Source organism: Lathyrus oleraceus, chromosome 3 (assembly GCF_024323335.1).
Source record: "Lathyrus oleraceus cultivar Zhongwan6 chromosome 3, CAAS_Psat_ZW6_1.0, whole genome shotgun sequence".
In the NCBI taxonomy this organism is placed as follows: Eukaryota; Viridiplantae; Streptophyta; class Magnoliopsida; order Fabales; family Fabaceae; genus Lathyrus; species Lathyrus oleraceus.
The window spans coordinates 200,559,910-200,587,543 of NC_066581.1; the positions used below are offsets into that span (position 1 = coordinate 200,559,910).

General features: G+C 34.3%; 1 protein-coding gene across 1 annotated transcript; it reads right to left on the reverse strand.

Moving 5' to 3' along the window:
• Positions 1-14,666: 14,666 nt before the first annotated feature.
• Positions 14,667-16,867, reverse strand: LOC127126276 (zinc finger A20 and AN1 domain-containing stress-associated protein 8). Its single transcript, XM_051055174.1, has 3 exons — positions 16,637-16,867; positions 16,517-16,558; positions 14,667-15,394 (listed from the first exon to the last, which is right to left on the reverse strand). Exon 3 carries the CDS (start codon positions 15,378-15,380, stop codon positions 14,874-14,876), a length of 507 nt encoding a protein of 168 aa, XP_050911131.1. The 5' UTR covers positions 15,381-15,394; positions 16,517-16,558; positions 16,637-16,867; the 3' UTR covers positions 14,667-14,873.
• Positions 16,868-27,634: the final 10,767 nt, after the last annotated feature.

A 27,634-nucleotide genomic window follows, 5' to 3' on the forward strand; every position in this document is an offset into this window, starting at 1 on the left:
GAGCTTGTTTAACCTAGGATAAATCTCTTGGCCATTTATTTGGTGTTTTGAAGGGATTTTAGGTTTTGACTAAATTAAAATGCTTTTTAATTCATTTTTAAATTGATTTTTAATTGATTAAATGTTTAAAAATATTGTTGAGCCATTTTTACGGTCTTGTGATGTTTGACTTTCTGTTTGGGTCTTAGTCAAGGTTGATTTGACTTTTATTGAATCAAAACCATTGGATTTAGGGAATTGATGAAATGTACATTTCATCTCCCAAAATGAATGGATGGTTTTGATTTGATGAAATTCCTCCCATGATCAATTTGTGTTTCTATCTTCCCCTCCCTCTTCATATTCATCCTTATCCTTTCCTATTCCCTCATTTAACCAATAAAATCTCTAATGTTTAAAGACTAATCGGTTCATCAATAACCTTGTGTCAGATGAACCAATACAAGTGTGACTGAGATAGGTCTCTCCCCCTTGATCTTTTCTTTTAATGTGTGGTATGTTTTAGGAGTTTGGTTCTTCATACCAAATTTTTAACATGCATTAACACCTAAATTTTTATTGCCCGACCTCAAATAGTTGTGACTTCTACATGAGTCCAATTACGATTGCTTAACATATAGCTAAAGTTGACCCTTAAGGCATAGCATTCTAGTAAGTGAGATTGTAAGTCTCCCATTCTTCATGGCATTATGTGGAGACTTGACCTTTTTTCCTTTCATGGGAGCTAGTGGCATACTTGTTGAATTATCCAAGTTGGACCCCTTCTCATGGAAGATGTCTTGGTTTAAGGATTCATACTTGTGAATGAATGGTTGAGTGTTCTCCAAAGAATGACTTAATCAATTAAAAATCACCACTAATACTTGACTAACTTTTGACTAACATTTGACTAACTCTTTCTAATATTGCTTTACTTTCAAGTCATTTACTTTATGCAATTTAAATTTCAGTCATTTATCATTCATTGCCATTTACATTTCATATAACTTATTTATATTTATGTCATTTTCACTTTACTCATTTGAGCCATATCTTGTGATTGTATATATATTGTTTGTATGTTTTTGTTTTGTTTGTGGTCTTAGGACCTTAAAATACCTAATAACAAGAAAAACCCTAAAAAAAAATTGGTGGACTGTTGGACTTGATCTGAACCTTTGGACTTAGGATTAGGCAACATTCCTTGTGTAAAAAGGACTTGGCCAATGGAAACATTCTAAGACTAAGCTATTGTAGACTGGGCTTTTATATGATGCAAGCCTTGGGAATTGTTTGAATTCATCTGCTACTCTGTCTTTGTGCTTAATTGTTATTTTGACCTTGTGTCTGATGCTTTGTTATGAGTTGATCAAGGAATATTTCATCTGATACATTGGAAGACAAAGAAGATTGCTAGTTATTGGAGTGCTTGCTTGGATGTGGCTATCTTTATTTGATGCCTTGATCTTCTTGATGTCTGGATATTGTTCATTGCTTATTGATGATTACTTGATTAAAGTCCAAAGCAAAATAGGTTTCCATATGACATTCTTGTCTGTTGGATTGCATCCCATTGGTCAGATCTTTTCAACTCTTAACTTTTAAATTTATACTTAGGATAGCCTCTTCATCTCCTCCCACTTCTTAAATTTCAAAATATCTCCCGTTTTTTTTCAAAAACTTCTTTGCTTATGATTTAAAACTTAGACTTTGTTTTAATAATTAGAAACTTTGGCCTTATGCCATTGAATTTTCAAACTTTTTCTTAAATCAAATTTGTAAATAAACTTAACCATATTGACTTAAATTTAAAAAGATAAAAAGAATTAACAACCCCTTTCAAACTTTTGGCCCTTTGTGCCTTTTCTTATTAAACCTTTTATTAAAAGTAATTCACCAACTCATTTGAAATATTTACCACGAACTACGAGGTTTTGATCCCTCGTTTTTATGTTGGTACGTAGGCACAAGACCGAAGGTCTTGTCAAGCACAAAGTTAAAATACAAGCAAGCAAAAAGGTATTTTGAATAAGGTTAGCAAAGTTAAAATACAAGCAAGCAAAAAGGTAAAAGAAAGCACAAAGGATGTTTGATGATCTCCCACAAAGAAAAATCCAAAGAGGCGGAGATTAAGAGAATATCTTGTGATCTTAGTTAAAATAAAAATGGAATGATAAGTGGAATCTTAAGGGTAAAATTAGGGTATGATAATTTTAACATTAATAATATAAATTCATGTAAATCCAATTGAAGATGTAAATATTATCTTAGTTGTAATCAATAATAATATTCATTTTTTTACTCTATTCGTAAATTTTCAATATGATAATTATTTACTCATTTTATCTAGACAATCATATTTATTAGATCTTATAAGAAAATTAAGAAAAGGAATAGTGCAAGTAATTAAGGATGATTGTAAAATGGTGAAAGCAACACCTACTAAAAAAACGTAAGGGTGGAAAAATGGGCTCGGCCCACAAGGCATGCCCGTTTTACCCGTCATTTTTGGCGGGCCGAGCCTGAATTTTGAACCCGCGTATTTATGTAGGCTCGCCCCGTCCTGCCCCGCAAAAAAATGGGGCGGGCGTAGGGCGCTCGCGGTCAGCCCGCGGGTATAAGTTAAAAATAAATAATCTTAGGCTCATACCAAAAAACAACCCATTATCAAATAAAACCCATTATTAGATAAAATTAGGGTTACATGATAACTTTTTTTCCTTTCCTTCAAATAAAATAAAACGAATTTTGGAAACAGTATCTCTCTATCTCTTCGTCAAACTGAGTCACGCTCTAAAAATTATCTATCTCTTCATCGGCCTCAAAAACGGTTTCACTCTCCAATTTCACCTCTCTCTTCATCGACCTGGCCTCTCTCTTTGTCGGTCACACAGTTCAGGTAAGTCTCAGCTTTCTCTTCATCGACCACATAGTTGAAATTTCTGAATTTTGTTTTTGATAAAATAAATTAAAATAGACATCAAAGGGTGTATCGCCGTACCGGTGAACTGATGCGAAAATAATGGTTTTATATTTTAATTTTTTATGGTAAGTTTCTGTTATGGAGTTAGCGTCTTACAAATGCAGACTGGAAAGTGTTTATAGTGGGTTTTATCTAAGTCTAAGAAGGCCAAAACCTCAAGTTCTGGTTGCTGGAAAGTGTTTACTAAACTTGGGGTGGATAAAGATGGGAATCCATTGGCTAAGTGCAATGGTTGTTCAAAGATTTTGAAGGGTGGCGATAGGAATTATGGTACCACGACTTTGAATCGTCATATGAAGAAGTGAACTAAAATCAAATATGCTGATGTAGGTCAAGTAATGATGGACTTGCAAGATAGACTCAAGAATCTTACAATAGATAAAAAAGGTTTCTAGATCAATGTGTGCTACTGCAATCGTTGCACATGATTTACCGTATAAATTTGTGGAGTTTCAAAAAATTAGGGATTTGATGAAATATTTGAACCCTGACTTTTCTCCTATTTTAAGAAATACCGCTAAGGATGATGTTGATGAAATGTTCAAGACAGAGAAAGAAGCTCTTAAGAAGGAGTTAGCTAATATTCCCTCTAGAATTTCATTAACTTCTGATATATGGACAGCTTGTATAAGTGAAGGTTATATTTGTTTGACTGCTCATTATGTTGATTTCAATTGGAATTTGAAGAGTAAGATTCTAAGCTTTTGTCATATGCCTCCTCCACCCACGAGATCTAAAATGTCAAAAAAGATTCTTGAATTTTTATTAGATTGGGGAATTAAGAAGAAGATCTTTTTCACTCACATTAGATAATGCTTCTGCTAATGACGTGATGCAAGCTCACTTGAAAAGACAACTTGTCTTGCAAAACTGGTTATTATCTGAGGGAGAGTTCTTTCATGTTCGTTGCTCAGCGCGTGTTTTAAATTTGATTGTGCAAGAGGGTTTGAGAGTATTTGGTGATGCATTAGAAAAGATTAGGGATAATGTCAAATATGTGAAGGGCTCTGAGGGTAGAATTAAAAAATTCAAGGAATGCATTGAACTCATTGGCGGTGTTGAAACATCGGCTGGTTTATCTTACGATGTTTCCACTAGATGGAATTCTACTTATTTGATGCTTCAAAGTGCATTGAAGTACCGACGTGTATCCGTAAGCCTTAGTTTTCATGATGATAATTATAAGGTTTTCCCTTCAGAAGAAGATTGAAAAAGAGGAGATAAGATATGCACATTCTTGTTTCCATTTTATGAGACAACAAACTTGATTTCTGGAACGTCTTATCCTGCCTCCAATTTGTATTTTTTGCACATTTGGAAAATTCAGTGTGTTTTGATGGCAAACATCAAAGATGAAAATACTCTTATTAGAGACATGGATGAAAGAATGATGATCAAGTTTGAGAAGTATTGGAGTGATTATAGTGTGGTTCTTGCTCTAGGAGCGGTTCTTGACACAAGGATTAAGCTTACCTCTTTGGAATATATGTATGAAAAAGTTGATCCACTTACCTCAACGATTAAAACAAATGAAATCAAGCAGAAATTATACACTCTCTTTGAGATGTATCGTCGTCTTCCACAACCTTTCAAACTCAATCTTCCATCACTAGAGGGGAATCAAGTTCACACGCGTTAACTAAAAGTTTGTTAAATGTATGTAGCCTCCTTTAATTATTAACTTGCTTTAATATGTTACATGTTGTTAAACGCTTTAATAACATGCTCTGATTTGTCAAATATGATGCTGTTAAATGTAAGAAACATGTTGTCAATTGTTACATGTTGTTAAATACTATTATAACATGATGTAAATTGCCAAATATGCTACTGTTAAATGTAAGAAACATGTTGTAAATTGTTACATGCTTTTAAATGTTGTTATAACATCTTGTAAATTTCCAAATATGTTGCTGTTAAATGTAAGAAACATGTTGTAAATTGTTACATGTTGTTAAATGCTATTATAAAATGCTGTAAATTGCCAAATATACTGCTGTTAAATATAAGAAACATGTTGTGAACTGTTACATATTTTTAAATGCTGCTATAACGTGCTGTAAACTGTCAAATATGTTATTGTTAAATGTAAGAAACATGATGCCAATTATAACATGCTGTTAAATATTGTTATAACATGCTGTAAATTCACAAATATGTTGTTGTTAATGTTACAAACATGCTGCTAAATGTTGTCTAAATTTGATTATTTTAATATGTTACATGTTGTTAAATGTTGTCAATTGTTACATGTTGTAACATGTGTCTATTCTTTTCCTTTTTATCATAATAGGATTTGAAAGTACACAAACAATAACTTGCAACAGAGACCAGAAAGTCTCAACTTGATGTTTATTTGGAGGAGGCAAGTGTGGATTTAAGTTATCAAAATTTTGATGACTTGAATGTTCTTCAATGGTGGAAGGAGAATTGGAATAGGTTTAAAGAGTTATCTTTATTGGCTCGTGATTTGTTAGGCATCCCTATTATTACTGTTGCATCTGAATATGCTTTCAATATTGGTTCGATCATTCTAAACAAATATGGAAGTCGTTTGTTGTCGAAGAATGTATAGGCATTGATTTGTACTCGCAGTTGGCTTCACAGTTTGAACAGTTTTGGTACATAATCAAATATTAAAGTTTCTTTTAATACTTTATGATTCTTTTAATTTTGTTACTTATACTTAAAAAAATTTATAGATGTAGTGGGTGATGATGAAGATAATGATGATGGAAGCTTGGCGAAAAGTATTACAACTGAAGCATCATATGTGCATGACGTAGATGAAGATTGATTAGTGTATCTTTTATGTTTATAGAGAATTTAGAGACTTTGGTGTTAGATTAAACTATCTATGACTTCTTTCATAACTTTGGTTGAATTTATGGAGTTGAACTTTTGTTGAATTTGTGATGTTGAACTAATGTTGAATTTGTGATATTTAATTTAAGGTTTGTTGAATTTAATTATTGGAGGTAGGATAATGATAGTGATTTTTATGCAATGCATGTGTGTTTTTACATACACTATTCATCAAAGATGTTATTAGATTTTAGTAGTATTAGGATGTATGAGTGTTTTTTTTAAATTATATCATCATGAGTGAAAAAAAAATTTAAGAGAATAACGGGCATCCCCGCATGCCCGTCATTAAATGGGGCGGGCGTAGTAAGTGAGTTCGCATTTCTACCTTTGACCGTCCTGTCCTGCTCCATTTTTTGCGGGCTTTTGTGTCATTGGTCTAAACGGGACGGGCATGCCCGTTTGCCACCCCTAAAAATCCCTAAAAAATGTGTGGGAGATCGGATTTAAAGTGATTAGTTAGCTCTACTTATTTGAGCTAAGAGTTAAAAATGTTAAAGAGCTTGGATTCTAATCTTGTGAATAATAAAATATATTAATCTAAGCTAACAAATAGTAATTATTAAACATACTTTGTTAAAAAAGAAGAGGTTTGAGTTTAGTTGGTAAAAAAACTACGAATTGAACTGCACTGAACCGAATTGAAGTGAACTATTATATTTGTTTAATAAACCGAATTATATTACAAAAAATAGTTTTAGAATCATACTAAAACCAAATCGAATCGAAATTGTAATCGAACCGAACTAAAATTAAAAAATAAAAATACTAAAAATAAGTTTTAAATTTTTTTCAAACTATTTGAAAAATAGTTTAATGGTTTGGTTTTTTAATAAATTATTTTGTTTGAAAAAAAATATATTTTCTAACTATTCGAAACGGTTTAAAAATTTTAAACGGTATATAAATCAATATTTTTTGTTCAATTTGATTCTAAATAAATTAAAATGGTTCGATTCAGTTCAAATAAATTTTTATTATAATTTAATTCGATTCGATTTTCTCACTTAACTACGATCTTGACATTAAGATGTCTATCTAAATTATGTTTTCAATTGTGTGTATCCACACAAGATTTTTGATGCTTTAAAGTAGACTTGATTGTTCAACAATGTAAAAGATATTTTGATGATAGTTTTAAATTTAATTTATAATATTAAATATCTTATTCAATATAAATTTATTCTTTTGTTTTGAAGTGTAAGTAAATTTCTTAATAAACAACTTCTACGAACAAAAACAAAAACAATTTGGCAGGAATTGATTCAAAAACATATTAATTATATATTAATTCACATGTTCCATGACATCTTATTTTTTGCTTGTCTTCTGATTTATAATTTTGACCATTTCCTTCTGCTGATTTTTATTAGGTCTATTTGCCTGAATTGATCACATTGTGATATATGCTCTTGCTCGGCCTACTTTATACAGCATTTGAACCAAACATATAATATGAAAATTTTTATGAAAATAATCCACTTTTTAAAGAAAATTCTCAAAATATCTCTGGTTTCAAAAAAATTCTCAAACTATCCCACTTTTAGGAGGAGTCGCCAATTGAATTGGAGACTCCTCTTAAAAGTTTAATGGAGGCGCCAATTGGATTGGCTATGGCGACTCCTCCTAAAATGTTATTTTTGTGTTATAAATAGATGTGTTGTGTGAGTAATTGTTTCACATCTCATACAATCATTTGGCAATCATGTTTAGTGTTCGTCGCCGATACGGTAAGGTGATTTATGCGAGAGACAATCCTCAGATGCTGATGCTGTTCTGGAACACCACTACGTTCGATCAACTGAAGAGGGAGTTGGTTCGTTGGTTAGATGGGAAAATACCAGTAGAGAAAAAAAATAGAAGTATTGAGAGACTTGACAGTATCTTTGGTTGGGTGCGAATGAAGACTGATAAGGATGCTAGGGAAATGTTGTTCGGTCGAGACGACATCAATTTGATTGTTGTAATCACTTAGAAATATTTCTGTTTTCAGATAGCTTATTTTGTACTGATGTTTGTTGTGAACCTCGTTGTAACAAAAACTTAATGATATATAATGATTGAAGGTTACAGAAATACAATGTTACAAAAAGCTTAAGACCTAGATGATGCTCCTCGATTGGGACAATTGTTCTTGTTGTGTCCTAGTTGACGACAGATACTACATAATCTTATCATTTTATCTGTGGAATCCATCTTTGTTCTGATATGTGTGATGTTTGGCCTTCCTTTTTTCTTTCTACGCATCTCGTCATTGTGCCAAACAATATCACCTTCATATGGAGGCCAGTAATCATCCATTGGTAGTACCGAGAAGCTTTGATTATATACATTCATGATGGTGTCGGCCTTGTACACATCAGATAAATGGCTGTAAGCATCTTGACGAGTATAAGCGCATGCTGCAATGACATGGGAGAAAGGTATGCGGAAGGCCTGGAATTTTCCACAATCGCACCAACTTTTGTTTAGTCTAACAGCGTAGGCTAAATTTGGTTTCCCCTCGTTGTGGTCCATTGTTTCCTGGACGCTGAAATTTTGCCTATGACGGTCAAAGACTGTTACAGCGTGTGTGCTAGCTTTGATACTCTCCTCTTCCATGATCTTCATGCAGCACTCACTGAATACTTTCCCGGACATTAACACCGCACTCCATCTTTCACCTCTGGTTGCGAACGTAGAAGCCAACCTATAATAGGTTGATCTTACCAAGGTGGTTATCGACAGATTTCAAATTCCTTTGAATACCCCGTTCATGCATTCCACAAGGTTTGTTGTCATGTGGCCCCATCGACAACCTCTGTCAAATGCCCTTGTCCACTGCTCTACTGGTATGCTATTTAGCCATCTCCCTGCGTCTTCATTAGACAGTCTAATTTCATCACGATAATATTGAAATGACGGCTGAGTTAGAGCATACTCATCATTCACCACCTTCTTGCGAAGATTCTTATCTTTTATAGCTCGCATGAAGTTTTGTGCAATGTGTCTGGTGCAATAGACATGGGTAGAAGGAGGATCATGCCATCCGTTCTCATGGTTGTTATAGGCACTCTCAATGGCAGCATGTCTATCATAAATCAAACAGAGATTGGCTTGTGGAGCCACATGCGTTTTGAGATGTCGAAGAAAGAAACCCCATCCACCAGCCGTTTCACCTTCAACAAGAGCAAAGGAAATGGAAAAGACATTGTTGTTTCCGTCTTGTGCAACCGCCATGAGCAAAGTACCCTTGTATTTTCCGTATAACCAAGTGCCATCAATTTGAATAATAGGTTTGCAGAATGCGAAACCTTTGATGCACGGGTCAAATGCCCAAAAGAGACGGTGAAAGATTCTATTACCTGTAGCACAGGTTCCGTCTGGCATCATCGTTGGCAATGTCTCCATAATTTCCACAGTTCTTGGGACATATGTTTTTAGTGCCCATAAAAACCGTGGCAATTCCTTATATGAATCCTCCCAGTTGCCGAAAACTTGTTCAACAGCCTTTGTCCTTGCAATCCAGGCTTTCTTGTAAGATGCAGTATAATTATATGTTGTTCTGATATGGGATATAATTATACTCACCTTCACTGATAGGTATATTTTGTTGTATGATGGAGTATAATTATATGCACAACAGTGATCGTGTGAAGCTGCAGTTCGGTATGCCCCAAAATATCCCAGATCCCCCAGCTAGCCTAGGAGAATGGCATCTGTGCAAAGTTAACGACCAATGGAACTTCAATCCATGGCAAAGCTTCGCAAGATCGGAGTGTCGCAAATGGAAGCACCGTCATGACCATGTGTTAACTAACGTAGTTATACCAACTGAAGAAAAACCAAGTCGTACTTATATGGCTTGGTACAAATCGGTTGGTTTTCAGTTCATCGTCGAGGATATGTACTTGTACGACCCACGCCAGATGACTTACACACCTGACACCTCAACATCAAACCCCCAACAACAGTGTCAGACCGGATACACACAACCCCCTGTCCGTCAAACGTTCCGTTCAACCAACACACAAACATACAACCAAAACATTCCATACACCCAACCCCAATACCAAGAGCATACCCCATACCACCACTAACAAATTGATCATCAACCTGAGACCCAACATCGCTTCGCACCCACCCCATCACCCTACCAAAGTCGCCTAAGCCAGAACACCCAACGATCATTCAACACCAACCGCCCCTCCTCCTACCGTAGCCAAGAAGCCCAAACCTCACAAAACCAAAACATCCAACAACCCTATCTCTACCAAACACCCCAACAACCTTTCCAACCTTTCCTCGACGCATCGTTCACACCCATGTCTCCCTTCAACCGTCCCGGCCGCCCATCAATGAGTCAACCACATCCCAACTTCTCTGGCATGGGTCATGAGCTCAGCTACGACGGTACACCATCGATGCATACTGAAGACTATGTCGACTTGTCTGACTACCTCAATAGACCTTCTTCTGTAGTTGGTAGTAACGCTCCTGGCCCCTCAGATGCTCAAACACCGATACCGAATCATCAACGTGGGTTAGGGCCACGGGTTAGGGTAGCTAGAGGATGTGGGACCGGAGGTCGGTTACGTGATCCCGGTCATCACCATTAGGTTTCTTTGTGTAAACGGCAAATTTTATTAATATCAATTGGTCCTATATCAAATTTATCTATCACATATACCATTTACCAAAAAAATAGCATTTTAGGAGGAGTCTCCAATTGAATTGGCGCCTCCTCTTAAACCCTACACAGGGGCACCAATTGGATTGGCTAGGGCACCTGCCCTAGTCAATCCAATTGGCGCCTCCATTCAATTTTTAAGAGGAGTCTCCAATTCAATTGGCGACTCCTCCTAAAAGTGGGGTAGTTTGGGAATTTTTTTGAATTTTTCGGCGTATTTTAGTTTTATATAAAAGAACTCCTCCTTTTTGTAAATAAAAGAATTATAGTTTTATATATTTTTGTTTAATTTTCTGAGTTTTTAATAAATTCAATAGTTCACTATGGAAGTTTTTGAAAAATTTAATATGGACATTAGTTTTTCGGAGTATTTTACGGTAAAAAAAAATCTTCAGAAAATTATAATTTTATACCATATTTGAAAAGTCAGGTGTAAGAAATACGATTTTATATCAAATTTTTGGAAAAACTGATATAAAATCATAATTTTCTTGAAAATTATATGATTTCACACCTACTATTTTGAAAATGGTGTAAAAAATATGATTGTAACATTTATTTTTAAAAATCTAATAAAAACTTATACACGTCTAAAAAAAATCTGATAAAACTTATTTAATGCCAAAACAATTCAGTAAAATCTCAAAAAAAAAATCCAAAAATTCAATAATACAAAATTTTAAAAAAACTCATAAAACTAACAAAGGATATTAAAGTAAAAATAGTACTACTCTGAGGGTGTGAGATAAAGTTTAAGGGGTGGTAGAAAAAACCTCCTAAGTTGAATGCAAATTAAGATAAATGGAATTATTACTTGAAATCGCCACATTGATTGTTTTTCCTCTTCACCGTCAAGCCCAACCCAATTGCAAATTCAATGTTTCCTTTCAAAATGGATTTCAGTACTTAGAAAGCTATAGATATATAAACTCTTAGAGCTTAAAGATATGGTGAAATGAAAATTTTGAAATAGATGCAAAGAGAATAAGTTCAAAAGACTTTGAAGAGAAAAGCAAATGAAATGAAATCATACTTTCTGCTTTTTATTATTATTCATTTTTCATCGATGAAGTTTATCAAGTTTGTTGGAAGACACTGCTTCACGTTTAAAACACACACAATTCATTGTAGAGAGTTCTTAGGTTTTAAATATCGATATGATTTTGTTAAAAATATCTTATATGATATATTTTTAGCATGTGGAGTATCTCTGAATAAAGAGACGCATATAAATTTCTTAATTGATAGGGAATTATAGTTAACCTAAGAGATATTACATCGATGTGTAGATTTAATTAGGATTTTTTTATTATTGATCTGTGTGACACACCATTCTTAAAACCGCTTCAAATAAAGTGGCTAAACATGAAAAATGGATTCCAATAATCAACATCTTTCATATTATTCCTTTTGACACTTGATTCTTAACACTAAAAACGGTGAATCTTTTACGAAGAGTTTAAAAATTCTTGCATAATAATGTTGTGTTTTTTAGATCAATAAATATAATTTTTTAAAAGATTAGTTTGTCAAAATAAAATAAAATAATAATGATGCAACTTATTATTTGCATCTTAGTTTCAATAGAAAAATTTAAGAGGATTAATTTGTCATGGAAAAAATAGTGATGCAACTTATTACTTGCATCTTAGTTTCAACAAAATCCCAAGCGCTAGTTAATAATTGTGGTGGCTTTCAAACAAAAATCCAAAGCTTTCCGCCCTCTTTGAAATTGCTTTATTTTATTTAATACAATGTAATGTACTCATTTTCTGATCATACTTAGGGGGGTTAGCTACATACCTTTAGTGTATGGTCATTTTAGTGACTACTATATTAATGGTATAGTTGAATGAATACCTTTAGTGTATGGTCATTTTAGTGACTACTATATTAATGGTATAGTTGAATGAATAAATAAATTTAGATGAGAGATGATGGTTGATTAGAGCGATTGAGACAGGTTATGAAAAATATGAAAATTCAAAGGTAGCATTTTTCACATAAAGTGTGTTTAGAAATATTGTTAACATAATGGAAGAAAGATTTGCCAGCACGAAATCAGATTTATTGGGGTCAACTATAACACGCATTTGATATATTCTCGGTCGTTGAATTAAGATCAAATGATCTATATTTAAACATAAATTTTAATTTATCTTAAAATAAAAATTTAAATTTTACATGTCTGATATTGATCTAACAACTAAGAATATTAAGAATATGTCGACTCTATAACGCCTCAAACTACTTTCCGGATTATCGACTGATCCAAAAATCAACACGGATCTTTTCAGCATGCTTTGTCCTCACTCACATGTTTTTCGGAAAAAAATTCAAAAAATCACTCATCCAAATACTACTCCAAATCAAACACGTTTAACTATGGAGTTCTTATTTGTTAGGCTATCAAAAAGAAGATGCATCTTGTTGGTATAGTAGTATTAATTAATCCTTAAGCATTCCATTAGTCATGCAGTCTCATACCTGCACAAGTTCGGGATCCCTCTCATTCTGATGTGAATTTGATTTCTCGCCCTCGGGCGTTACATGTAACCACTCTCCTCCCTATTCGACCTCGGATGTTACATGCCCACCAGCTTCCGTTTGGTTCGTCTCCGAACCACATCGTACTGGAAGAGGTCTGACTCTGATACCATTTTGTAATGCCCCAAATTTTAATTTACCACAATAGTTATCATGCAAGTATCGGAATGGCGCAATACGAGACTTTGTATGGACGCAAATGTCAGACGCCTTTATGTTGGTACGAAGATGGCAAAAGCTCGACTATGGGACCCGACTTGATATAACAGACGACTGAGAAGGTCAAACTGATTTAGGAAAAAATGAAAACAGCTCAGAGTAGACAGAAGAGTTGTGTGAACCAACGAAGGAGAGTTTTGGAATTTCAAGAAGGTGATCATGTATTTTTTAGAGTGACGCATACGACTGGTGTGGGCAGAGCACTGAGATCCAAGAATCTAACTCTTAAATTCATTGGACCGTATCAAATCCTCAGACATGTAGGCCTCATAGCTTATCGAATTGCATTAGTTCTGAATTTGGCTAACCTGCACAATGTGTTTCATGTATCTCAACTAAGCAAGTATGTGGTTGATCCTTCACATGTCATCACACCTGACTATAATGTGTTTCATGTATCTCAACTAAGCAAGTATGTGGTTGGATATTTCATTGTTTCGGAGATTTAAATCATTAAAAATTAAAAGTTAAAATAATGTGTAATATCATGTTTACATATCTCTTACTATTTCATTAGTTTTTCTTTGTTATACTGTTACGTAATGAACTGGTTTACTACGCCTCAATCATTCACTTTTTCATTTATGTTAGTTTCCATAGTAGGCCGATGTTTATTTGTTGATTTAAATTTATAATAAATTAAGTTGGTTTTAATTGTCGAGTTGTATCCGTTAATTGAATACTTAATTACTCTTGTTGGATTTATCTCTTAGCAGCTACTATGAGTTTTATAAACAATTATAATTTATATATGCTAATTGTGAAAAGTATTGAAGTTAGAGGAAGAGCGTGAATATTATTCTTCTATCCCTTTTCAGACCACTAACCAAAGTTCCAGTTTTAAAAAAACAAATACTTACATTAAGAATTAAAAAAATGTAACTTTATTTAGTATATTGTTTTCAGTTCAGAAACAATAGATGTTGTTCTCAACATATCTTTGGAATAAAAAACAATGTTTAAACAAGATAATGCCTCTAGCCTCTAAAGCTGCAGTTTCACCTCAAAATTTCTAACACAAATCTGCACTCAATCTGATTGCTCTACTTATCTGTTACCTTGTTCATTCAATCGAAAAGAAAAATAAATAAAAAGCCTTACCAATAGCTTATGATTTATGTATGAGAATTAAGGGTGGCAATAAAATGACTTTGCCAAACCTGAGAATCAAAACCTAAGTCTCACCTCTAACATATAATAAGCTTATTCTTAGGCACGAGATCTGACATTTTAACTAAATAGACTTATAAAAAAACCTATGCCTTCTCTATTGAATGAAAAAGCCTGGCCTAACCTCGGTCGTGTAGACTAGGCCTACACATGTGTTAGTTGATCTGGCATATTCTCACCCATAGGGAGAAACAATATTAAGAGAACACAATAGCAAAATAACACACAACAAGCTATGAGAGAAAGAAAATAACTGCAGACGAAGCAAGAAACCGATACAAAATGAGCCAAAGTGTTCATCAAACCAGCACAAACATGGAATGGTTTTCCCTAAAATTGTCCTTGATTATCATGACAGATCATTTTGTGGACACTAAAGGATATTTAAAACCCAAGCAGTTTAATGCATACGAAGACTTGCAGATAAAAGATGAAGCATAGCTAGATTTTATCAAGCTTATCTGCCTTAATTACTGGGTTGGCTTCCGCTATGGCTTTCTGAGCAACAGTTCTATAATCAAAAGTGCATTCATGTTTATCAGAATAGCGATGCATTGCACAGAAGAGGTTGCCGCATTTGCAGCTGAAACCAGTTAATCCAACACGTTTCCGGCAAGTGGCACATCTGCTAGGACCAGTCTTGGCTTTCATCTCCACACTCTCACCAAAGACCGAATTATCTGGAACTTCGGGACATGCTGTATTGACCTCCACATTTCCAACTTGTACATCAACCGCGCCTGCAGTCACAGCTAGCTTTCCATTGCCATTCACAATGTTTTCAACTGATGTCGCAGCAAGTTTGTCCTGCTCCTGAGTTAACAATGTGTCCTTGTAGCACTTGGAACACATGTTCATGGTAGCTTCCCTTCCGAAGAAACCACAATTGTTAACGCAAAGAATAGGTCGTTCTGGTGCCTGGCATCCCATCTCATCGGGAGACTCCATTGCTCTATGACCACCTGCAAACAAGGCAACCCACCCGGCTTCTCAAGTCTCAAAAATATATTCATAGACAAGAAAAGCCAATTCCAAAAGTAACTAGATAGGCCCTCTGGTTCTACTTATAAGATTAAGTTGATTTTTTAGATTCACCGAATAATCAATGTATTTGAACCATGATACAGTTCAAATACATTTTTTATTCAATGAACCTAAAAAAGTAAATTTTCTCTTATAAATAAATAGGGCCGGAGGTATTACCACAAGAGTTCATTCAACAACAATACTCAATTACAAGCCCCTACACCTCTGAACAAATGCGTTTTTGGTGTCCAATACATGTCAGTGTCTGACACCGACGCATGAGACTACATTCATTTTATTTTTCAAATTATAACAGGTGTCATTGTGTCAGTGTTCATGTCATTGTGTCAGTCTTCATGTCATTGTGTCAGTGTTACGTCCGGTGCTTCGTGTCAGAGTTTCATAGATAACAAGCCATTTAGACATCAACAGCAAGATATCAGAAGAGTTCTTCTATCAATAACAATACCAAACTATGCATATATCATATCTAGGGTTTTAAAAAGCGGTTAGCAACCACAACTGAGGCCACTTAAGCCAAATTTAACTGCAAATCTCCGCCATGTTAAAGAGTAGCAAACATAACCGTAATTTAAATCCTTGATCAAGACATGCACAGTAATGTTGAAAACATTTGAAAAGAGAACTGATAGCATTTCTTCTCCATATGATCATTGAAGAAACATAAAGTGACACCGAATTTCAACCATTGCATAAACAACTAAACACAATCAAGCATTCCTTCAAACCCCAACAAATCCATCATCCTCTTCCAATGTATAATTAAATTCAACAAAAGTGAACAAATGATCACAATCTTCAATCACAAGAGTGACACACCAAAAATCAAAATTTTCAACACTCCCACAAACGAAACTGATTTCACTTCACTTAAACAAAGCCCAGAAACTATCCCAAAACCTCACACAAAAAAACAAATTTTAACACCAAAAAAGGGGAAAGATTAAACTTTTTAAATAAAAATTTAAAAACAGTTGGAGAAAGAGAAAGACATGATAAAATTACAAGCAATAATTATCAAAACATAAATTCCACACCTGGGTTCAACGATCGTGACAGTCTAGTTCTAATACTGTTCTCTGCAAGAAGAAGAAGATTATTATAAAATAAATAAACCCAGAAAAGAATAACATAGAGAGAGAGAGAGAAATTCTAACCTCAAAAGGAAGAGAGAACAGTATAATAACAACGATAATAATCGAAGAAAAGTAGAATATATATAATAATAATGATGAAAATAAAATGAAAGTACAGAGGTAGAGGAAAGAGAGGGGTTTGATTCGGTCGTGTGAAATGAAAAGGCTCCTCTCTCTCTATTTATTTTTCTCTTTTTTCGGCTATTTCAACTTCATTTTACCCAAAGTCGGTTGTGTTTTCTCTTTACCAATTATGCCCTTTTATTTACCTCATTTTTCATTTCTTAGATATATAAAAAATATATATTAGTTTATTTTTAATAGAATTAATTAGAATACACTATCATTTATTTAATTAAAATTAACCTTTTTTACACATAAACATCATAATTAAAAATAAAATAATATATTATAATTAAAATATTTTAATAATTATTTTTCTCTTCTTTCATGTTTATGTGTTAAAATTATTAATTTTAATTAAATGACAATATAAAATTTATTAATTCTCTGGTTTAAGTGACTTTTTTTTAATTAGAATTTATCAATTTTCTACTAACCTGAACTTGTATCCTATTTCGACTGTGTTTTACAAGTATTGCAAGAAAATTAAAGTTAAATACATTGAGTGGTCCTGGAATGCTCTATATGTCTGATAGTAGCAAATTCTACATAATGTATCTATCTACCTATGCATTCTTCACATGATGTGTCTAACAAATGTAAATTTCACTTTCTACATGAAGTATTTATACATATGTAAAATCCACTTTCTACACATATCACTCTTTGCTTTATGTGTTTATTACCATAAGGATAACATATCTTGATGAATTATGTTGATCATACTTTAATTTGTCAAAGTATAAATGTAAATGTCTTTCTTTAATAATTGGACAATTAAGATTTCTAATCATAAAATGATTATTTAGTTGTTAAAAGTATAATATGTGGTAATTTCTAATGGTTAAAAGTTATCAGAGATTTGTGGGATTATTATACTAGTATTTTTCAGGTAAAATTGAATGTATGTATGATTTGTTTATGTATAGTGGTGAGAAATTCAATATGTGTTTCTGTGAGAGAATTAAATTCATTTTTCAGTTCTAAGGTTGGGGTATTTATAGAGTTTTTAGAAGTTAGATAGAAGAGGAAGTCAATCTCACATCCTCCACCTTTCCCCCCTAATTCACTCAGTTAGGAGTGGTTCCCTTCCTGCTAATAAGGGGACTATTTTGACACCTCACATTTACTGTCTTTTGGATCATTGTGTGTGACACGTGTTTTCCCGCTAAATTGAGAGGGAAACATGGATTGGATAAGGTATTTTAGTCTAAGACCAACAAGGCGGCTTGGCCTTTCTTTAGGCTACCTCAAGCTCTTTTTTGGGCTATCTCGAGTCGCCTTTCTTTGGGATATCATCCAATCTCGAGGCAGTTAGTTTGTATCTCACTATCACGAAGTCTTCTTCTTATGGCCTAGTAATTATACCAATACATAATCCCTCAAGCACGATGGCTTTGGAAAAGGGCAGAGTGATTTAATTTGGAAATAAGGTAGTTCATTTTTGGACAAGACTTTAAGTTGAGTCCATCGGGTGAGACTTCAAGTCCCTCGAGAGAGACTTTAAGTTTAGTCTTTTGATAAGTGAATTTTGCATCATATTTTTAGCTTGTTTCTTTCCATTTTCTCATGTATTTTCATCATTTTAGTTTGGTTTTATGTGTTTTTGTGTTCTTTGGATGTTTTTAGGTAATAAGAGAGTAATGGACCTAACTGAAGTGAAACATGCTGAAGATCAGGTAAAAAAGACCCCTTACTGTACAAAATACTCGTGGCCAACATGGTCTTTCCGTGTCAGCTGACACGGGCCATGTTAGCCTTTGTTGTAGCGCCCTTATAAGGAAGCTTGAGGCATCACAAACTTGTTGTGTTTCCTAACACGGGTTGTGTTCCCTGACACATGTCGTGTTGCTTCCCATATAGTTACGAATTTAACAAGTTTTTTTGGCATTTTTGAGACTTTTGTACGTCCATAACCTCCCAAGACTTTATGTTAGCGGGTATTAATGATTGTGCTCGGATTTATTAGTGTTAAAGGGTGATTTATGGTTAGATTTAGTATAAATAGGTATTTGAGCTTCAAAGCAAAGCACCACTTAACACTTATCACTTGTTACTTTTACTTTGTAATTTCCAGTTTTTGTGTTTTTGCTCTCATTTGAATTCCTTTACAACATTGTTGTAATTATCTGGTTTTCTTTTATTTAATCAAGTTTGCTTCAATTTAGGTTATTTACGTTGCTTTACTTTATTTACTTGCATGTCGTGTCTTTCAATTATTTAGTTGTTGTTCACCTCACCATGAGTGAGTAGTTTCATAATAAAAGGGGTCGTGAGAGTCCATCTCATGACAACCCCCTAATTGATTTATCCGAATATGAGTTACGAGAATCATAGGTACTTTCATTTTAGAATCTGAGATCACAAAAATGTTTATGTCGGTTGCGAAAGCAAAGGAAACCTTTATATGATCACGTACCGAAAGGTAGTGAATCGATATCAAACCGCAAATTGCTAGACAGCAGAGTAGTGAGGCGCCGATAGTGATAAGGTGGCTCCCTCTCTATTCAGAAATTCGTTTACTTGTTTCGAGAAATGTTCTATATGTGCACGTCATGAAAGTGCATGCGCACATATTTTTCTATTTTTCTGTTATTATTTTGTTATATTTTGTATGCGAAGAACCCTTTCAATCGAAAACTTGGTTGAATCAGTTAATGAGATCAAGAGTTTTCTACACGAAAGATGTCAACTATTAACTTTGCAGCAAGTGGCTAAGGTAGTAGATACCAAACTACTCAAAGACTACGCGATTCCAACCGATGAGGAACTGTATAGTGGCATTGTACCCCCCCCCCCTAGCGGCCAATAACTTTGAAGTTAAGCCTTCAATGATAGGCATGACTCATTAGGAAGGTTATGGGAAAACATCAGAACGATAAACATATCCAGAAAAACGTCAGATGGGTTATGGAAAATCATCAGAATGACAAACATATTCAGAAGAACATCGGATAGGCACATAAGGTTATAGAAAAACATCAAAACAATAAACATATCCGGAAAAACGTCAGATGGGTTCTGGAAAAACATCAAAACGACAAACATCCGGAAAAACGTCAAATGGGTTCTGGAAAAACATCAAAACGACAAACATATCAGAACGAACGTCAGATAGGCACATAAAGGTTTTGGAAAAACATCATAACAACATACAAATATCGAGAAAAACATCGTATGGGCACAAACAAAATGAACTTGGACGGACAAATATCTGCTTTTTGCAGGTGCCAACAAAGTTGGGCTTTGACCATGGGGTAAGATGTTGATGACAACACGACCTCAGAAAATGCAAATGAGCATGGAACACTCTTTGAGCTATGCATGATATTGAATCTTACATGATATAAGCCAGTGCATGCAATGCAAATGCTTATGACAACTAGGTTAGACTTTTTGTGAGGTAAGGTTGGAATTTTAATTCCACGACACAGGGAACTTTGCCAACTTTGCCTTCGGAATATGTTTTGAAACACTTCTGTGACACTTGTCAATTATATCAGGCTGATAATCCTTTTGGGAAGGACTGGTGAGCTTTGCTTGGGGATTCCTTGAAGTATATTTTCCCATATTGACTGATTCTTGAAAGGACTACTTTACTGAGCGCTTGAAATGCTTGCCTCAGCATGAGTCTTGAAGAAAATTTCTCTTGGCCAACCAGTTCTTGGGATGGTTTTCCCTGATCGGCATATCTGAACTGATTTTCTCTGAACAACATGATCTTGATTGTGATATGCCCCTTATAGGATAAATGGCCAATTTTATCAACTGTTTAAACTTCCTTGATGATGAGTACTTACTTGCAAATAAAATTGTTCATTCAAAAATGGTAATTTTAATACGATGCTCATGCAAAAAAAAACTTGAAATCAAAATCATATTTGGAATGATATTGTTGATGTACAACAAATAGATCACCGGTCAAATGCAACATTGGTTTATACATTTGGAGTGAAAGATAATGTGAATATATGATACCAAAATAAAATATTAGAAAATCTTTTTGGAGTCAGTTTACACAACCTTGTTGTAGTATGCTTTCAAGATAAACCTAGCTTCAATTAGGTTTTTGAAGGTTGTAACATGACTTGATTCATAGTTTTCAAAACAAAAGGATATAAGGCTCGAAATTTAATTTTAACCCAACTTATTCTCCATGATGATCTTCAGTCGTACATTCAATTAATTCAACTTATACATCCAGGTTCCAAGAGATTTGGAATTACACTGATGATGATCGCTCAAAAGCCAATGGGATTTCCGAGATGTCAGTCACTTCTCCCTTTTTGATAGTCATGATATTTTATTTTAGAACTTTGGGGACCCTTTTTTATTTTTTGATATGATGGTTAACTCGTGTTGTTTTCGCTGAGATTTATATTGACCTCTTTTGATTGATGGTTTTTTTTTATCTCTAGTTTTTTCCAGGATTGCTTCTTTGAAGTTTTCAATTCACCGGGATGCCCTAATTTTTGCCTAAGTCGCCTTTTTAGGTTTTGACTTAGCGGGCTTTCTCTTTTTGATCGGGAAAGATAGTGACTGCCTTGCTTAATGGTTGATGAGAACAACCATTGTCATTTTTTATTTTCATGGTTTCTCTGACACTTCTTTGATGTGTGCGAATGAAAGCTCGTGCTTGAAACTTTTATTGAAAGGTTTATAGAACGATTCCCTTGAATTTGAATGCAAAACCGAATTAATTGAGAACTACCTTTCCCTAGGTTAAGGTTACGGGTTCTTTCATACAGAAAGAAACACCAACTTCTAGGATCAAAATGGTTGACTAGGGATTAACTTCCTTATTTCTCCAGTGTTTGGGAATTTAAACAAAACCTTACATCGTCAGCAAAGTTTTATTTGAAAGCATACCATTCAACAACTTGGGTATTTCATTGTCGTCATTCTCCCTTCAATCTTTACAAATAACACATTTCAAACAAGGAAATTGCAAATGGAAAGAAAATATTGCCTAGTGACTAATCACCATTGAGGATGAGCTTTCCTGTCTGATCCACTAGCTTTATGAGGTGACTTGTCATGCTCTAACGAGATATTCACTAACCATATCCTTGCAAAGGATTGTTGTCAACATTGAGGCAAACATCCTTTAAAGATAAAATGTATCCTCTAATCAAGTCTTATACTATATCCTTTAGTGCAAAGCAACCTTCTAGATCATGAATTGCAACTCCTTCATGGAACTCTCAGGCGTTGCGCTTAAACCCAACTAGAGGAGGATTTAGAGGAGGAAGTATACATTTAGTTATAACCAAACCTCTTTCAACTAATTAAGGATATATTTGAGTATATGACATGGGAATAGGGTCAAATTGAGTCATGTTCCTGAAATTATGATTCTAATTTTGACCCGTATTATGTTGTTGATGAGCCTAAGCTAGTAGAGCATTAACCATATGAGCAGCTGCAACTACATATGGTTGACCATAGTATTGTTTCCTGCGACGAGGTCTCCTTTCATTTGAAACAACATTCATTTCGCCATCATTATTCTTCTAAAAGTTCACATAGGACTTTCTTGCACCACTAGAGGATTCAGCAATGTTAGCAATTTTTCCATTCTTGATACCCTCCTCTGATTTTTCTCCAATAGTTACCAGGTCATATAAACCAAATGATACACTACCTATTATCTTTTCCTAAAAGAAAGATTGTAGAGTGTCCATGAACAATCCAGTCAGTTCTTTCTCTACCAATGGTGGCTCCACCTGAGCAACCAACTCTCTTCAATGCTAAGCGTATTCTTTGAAAGGCTCTTTATCCTTCTGAGACATGTTTTGCAGTTGACAGCGATCTGGTGTCATATTTAGATTGTACTTATACTGCTTTAAGAAAGCGTCATCCAAGTCTTGTCAGCTTCAAATACAACTCTTTTCAAGTCCCATATACCATTTCATTGAAGTTCCACTCAAGTTGTCTTGGAAACAGTGAATGAGCAATTTTTCGTTAATGGTATATGTAGCCATATTGCGGTAGTATATCACCAAATGGCTTTTTGAACATGTGTGCCCCTTCTATTTTTTAAACTATGGAGTTTTAAATTTGGTAGGCATAACCAAGTATGAGACTAAGCACATGTCCATTATAGCAACACCAAGGAAATCATTACCTTCCACAACTCTTAATCTCTTATCTAGAGTCTGGAATTTCTCTCTGACTTCTTCAATATATATGACTTCTCCTTGGATCTCACTTTGGGGACCAGCAACATGGTGTCACACCCTAATTTTTAACCTAAGATCCCACATACCATTTGCATTATTGCATACAAACAAGCTCACATCTTGGTCCATCTCCCTCTCATCTTTGGGTTTGCCTTTTGCAAGGATTATCAAGCACCTCTTTGTTAGTATTTTACTTTTGTTCTTATATGATCATTGGTCATCTAACCACTAATCAAAATACCAAAAATATGTCTTGTTTTCTTTAGTTTATTGTGCAAGGTAGGGTTTTCCCATCAAGAACATCAATCATGTTTCCTCAGTTAGGGTTTGTGTTGATTCCTCAGTCAAAGTATGGTCAACCATTGATTCTCAAGGGACTATCTCTCAGGGCATGATCTCCAAGGTCCTCAAGCATCTTGCAGTCTCATTTTGATCAAGAGTATCTCAAAGTTTGATGGCTTACTTCTCAAGAAAAGTCAAAGGTTCATGTGTTTATTTTCATGCCTTCTTCAACAAGCTACCTCAAGCTTTGAGCAATCTAATCAAGATATAATCAATGACACCTTATTTTTGAGTTCATATGATCATCCATGTACTTTGAAATGCAAGAAAAGTCTAAGTGTGCGGGTTTATCCAAAGGGTTTGACCAAAAGTCAACATTTGAAGTCAAAGTACAAAATATCACAACTCCTTCAATTCTCAACATTTTTGAATGCTTCCTTTTGCATATGACTCTTCTCGATACCCTCTACAACTTCTCTTTACATGACAATAGTCAATTATGCTTTGAGGATCATCAAAAGTTTGAAGACATTATAGGTCATTTGTGGACTTAGTGAAATTTGACCTATTTTCAAGTGATTTTTTTCTCAACTTTCAAGGATTACAAATTCTTCAATTTTCAACACTTGAGGCTGATTATTTTTACACAATATCATTTGTGATGCCCTTCACAATAGGCAAACAAAGTGATTTTTTCTCAACTTTTGTTATACTACTCAACATCTCCTATCTCAAGCAAACTCTCAGACTCGGGTGGGGAGTTCTTCACACAAGGTTTTTTCCTTTGCAATCATTATTGCTTCCAAAAATTCTTCGTCACATAACCAAAGTTTCAGACCAACAGGCAAACAAAGAAAATATGTACAGGTTAGCATCAAAAGCGACATATAAAGAAAAAAACAAATAATAGATAAAATCTCCACGTACGTAAAAGAGAAACAACCCAAACTAGGCTAGACTTACTTAGGGAATTTTGGTGTCCCCAGCAGAGTCGCCAGTTGTCGCTACCGGGATTTTACGATAACGAAACCAGGACTAAAGAGATGCCAAAGAGAGGCAAAGTCAGAAGAGTTGCCATCAAATTTTATTTAATTTACCTCTATCGGAGAGGAGATGGAAAATAGTCGATAAAACCCTCAGAAAAGAGACGCGTACGGGAAGCATTAAAAGAGAATAAGGAATCGGTCTCGCAACCGAGATTTGGGTTCGGAAGTCGGTTACGTAAGGGGAAGGTATTAACACCCCTTACGTCCATGGTACTCCATGGGAACCATTTGGGTTGTTTTACATACATGGTATTTATCTATTATTGTTTTATTTTCAAAAGAATGTGTGAAAGAAGGGGGTGTTTTTGTTATTATAGTGCTCGCCAAGGATTGTGGCCCTTGTGCCTACGTATCACTCATTCGAGGATGAGGAATCAGAGCTCCGTAGTTCAGAGTAGAAAATATTTGTGTGTTGGTTGATTTTACCTTTGAGAAAAGGGTTTTCAGGATGATGCCCTAAGGCACAAAAATGAGTTTGATGAGTTGTATTATTTTTACCTTGAATAAGGGTTTTATAAAATGAGTGTTTGTGATTATATTGTACTAAAGTCTATGGGCGGAGGTGATTATTCTAGACAACAAGCCAAGCGTCTTGCGTCCAAAATAATCAGAGTAAGGGTAGGAATGCTCCATTCTCACTCATTCTCTACCACTTAAGGCTCGTGGCGCACAATAACAATCGTAATTATTAAGTATTTTGAATTTGATTATGAAAATGCCACTTGACGTTGAATCAAGGATTTGTTTTATTTTTATTATGAAATTTGGCTTATGCAACATGAATGCAAAGTAACCAACAAGAAATTAAAGAGTCCCATTGTAAGGTAGCCCAAGAGAAAGCCTTTTGTGTGCAAAAGTGACCTAAGCTAAATAAAGGATAATGGTCTTACAAACATGTCCCCCTAAGGTGGTGCCATGATGCCATTCTTACAACATGCATGTAAGTTACGGATGAAAATCCAAGTGTTTACAAAGTATCACAAAGAGTAAAAGAAGGCCTCCAGGCAAAGGTCCTAAGATGAAATCCTCTAAGTCCAAGTTGATTAAGAGTGGAGTGAATATTTTTGGTCTTTATCATTTTATCATGTTTTTGTTATTTTTAATGTATGATGACAATAAAATAAATAACAAGTAAATAAACATGCATGATGAGTTTGTACAATGATGATGATAATGAGTACTTGAATGTAAATTACAAGGTAATGACATAAAAGTAAATCACAAGATAAAGAATGATAATATCACAATAATAATGGTTAGTAAATGTAAATGAACAATAAAATAAATTGCAAGGAAGTAAAGTGCAATAATGTAAATGTTAGAAGTTAGTAGTTAATGGTTAGTCGTTAGTAGAATAACAATAAGCAAATAGAATAACAAGTTAATGTAAAGAAAATGGTTTCATCTATGTATCAAATGACCCAAACATGGTTGAAATAGAGGCAACCTATCAATGCCTCAAAGTATCATGAAGGATCTATTGATCAATCATTAATAGGTTTGAAACATTGAAGGTTTTATCAACTCTAAACAACCATAGCCATGATCTAATAGATCTCATCAACCAAATAAATGTGAACAACAAGTCAACAATAAATATTAAATGATAACAAGAAACAATGTAAAGGAAATGGTTTCATCTATGTATCAAATGACCCAAACATGGTTGAAATAGAGGCAATCTATCAATGCCTCAAAGTATCATGAATGATCTATTGATCAACCATTAATAGGTTTAAAGTATTGAAGATTTAATCAACTCTAAACAACCATGATCATGATCTAATAAAACTCATCAACCAAATAAATGTAACAACAAGTCAACAATAAATATTAGAGGATAACAAGAAACAAAGTTTGATTGAAAATGGTGGATGAAAAGTAGTAAGAGCAAAAAATCCCCAAAAGGGTGTAAACCCAATAAAACCCACTTGTCTCAAAGTTGACTCAAATATCTCTCAAAACACAACCCAAAAGTAAAAACCCATTTCCAAACACAAAACAAAACCAAAAAATGTCAAGGAGTTTGAGTCCAAAATATTACCAAGATTGTGGTGTCAAAACTAGGTTGTTGTTGTGTTTGGGTTTGAGAATGAAGCAAAAAGCTTGGAAGAGGGTGACTATGGTTGTTATGGTAGAAAAATGGAAGGGAAGAAAGTTGTATGTTTATGTGGTGGTGGTGAATGATTATGTAAGTGAGGGTTACAAGTTTGCTACTGTTGTTGTATGGAGATGGTGGATTTTTTTACATGGTGGTTGGGTGGTTCAAAGAAGAAAAGAGGGTTTGGGTGAGTTAGGGTTTAGGTTGAAAAGAGGTGGCTTGAATGTGATTTGGACAGAAGTTTTGTGGCTTTCAAGCTTGAAAAATGAGTGGGGATAATGCTCTATTTATAGAGGAAGCAAAGGGGTTGAAGTGGGTGAACCAAAAGGTCATTTGGGTAAAAAAACAGAGTCATTACTGCTGTCTGCGCAGGTGTAATCGGTTACCATGATTAGGGTAATCGATTACACAGTCCAAAATGGCCAAAAAATCAATTTTTGGTCTGTGAAATCGATTACCACGATTAGGGTAATCGATTACCCAGTCCAAAATGGCCAAAAAATCAATTTTTGGTCTGGGTAATCGATTACCATGATTAGGGTAATCGATTACCCAATTTTTTTTTTTGAAATAATGAATGTATGCATGTGCAGTAGGGCCATGGATCAGATGAAAATTGTATCGGGGTAGGGTGAATTTTGGGGTATGACAATTGTGACAAAGTAGTTTTCACTAAAATCAACCAACAAAGAAACATTTTCTACCTAGAACTACGTATGTCTTGAGTTCTCAATCGCACTTGGAGATACATAGGAAAAAGACCCGCAATCTTGTTAGGCACATTAATAGAAAACTTTTTGTATCTCCTTTTCTTTTCTCTTTAATCTTTTACTACTCAAAGAAAATAATTAACACAAGCTAACATTCAAATCGCAAATATAACTAAAAGGTTTCCGTCGAGTACAACAAACGTGAGGGATGATAACACCTTCCCCTCACGTAATCGACTTCTGAATCGAAATATGGTTGCGACAACCATGCTATTTTCAAAGGTTTTATCAGTATTTTTCTTTTACTTCGTTGGAATAAATAAAGTTCGGTGGCGACTCTGTTCGAACATTTTTTCCGAGAGCGTACGATGCACTTTGCGAAGGATCATATTTTTCGAGGTACGACGTGTAACAACCCAATTTTAGTATTGATTTATTATACTATTATTATTATATTTTATTTTAATTATGTGGAGTGTTAATTAATTAATTGGTTGTTAGGTAGTATAATAATTGATTATATTAATTAATTTTGGTGTGTTAATTAATTATTTAGTTGATATGAGATATAATTA

Excerpts from the sequence above, each read along its gene's own strand:
- LOC127126276 (XM_051055174.1), bottom strand. The coding sequence starts at position 15,380 with ATGGAGTCTCCCGATGAGATGGGATGCCAGGCACCAGAACGACCTATT.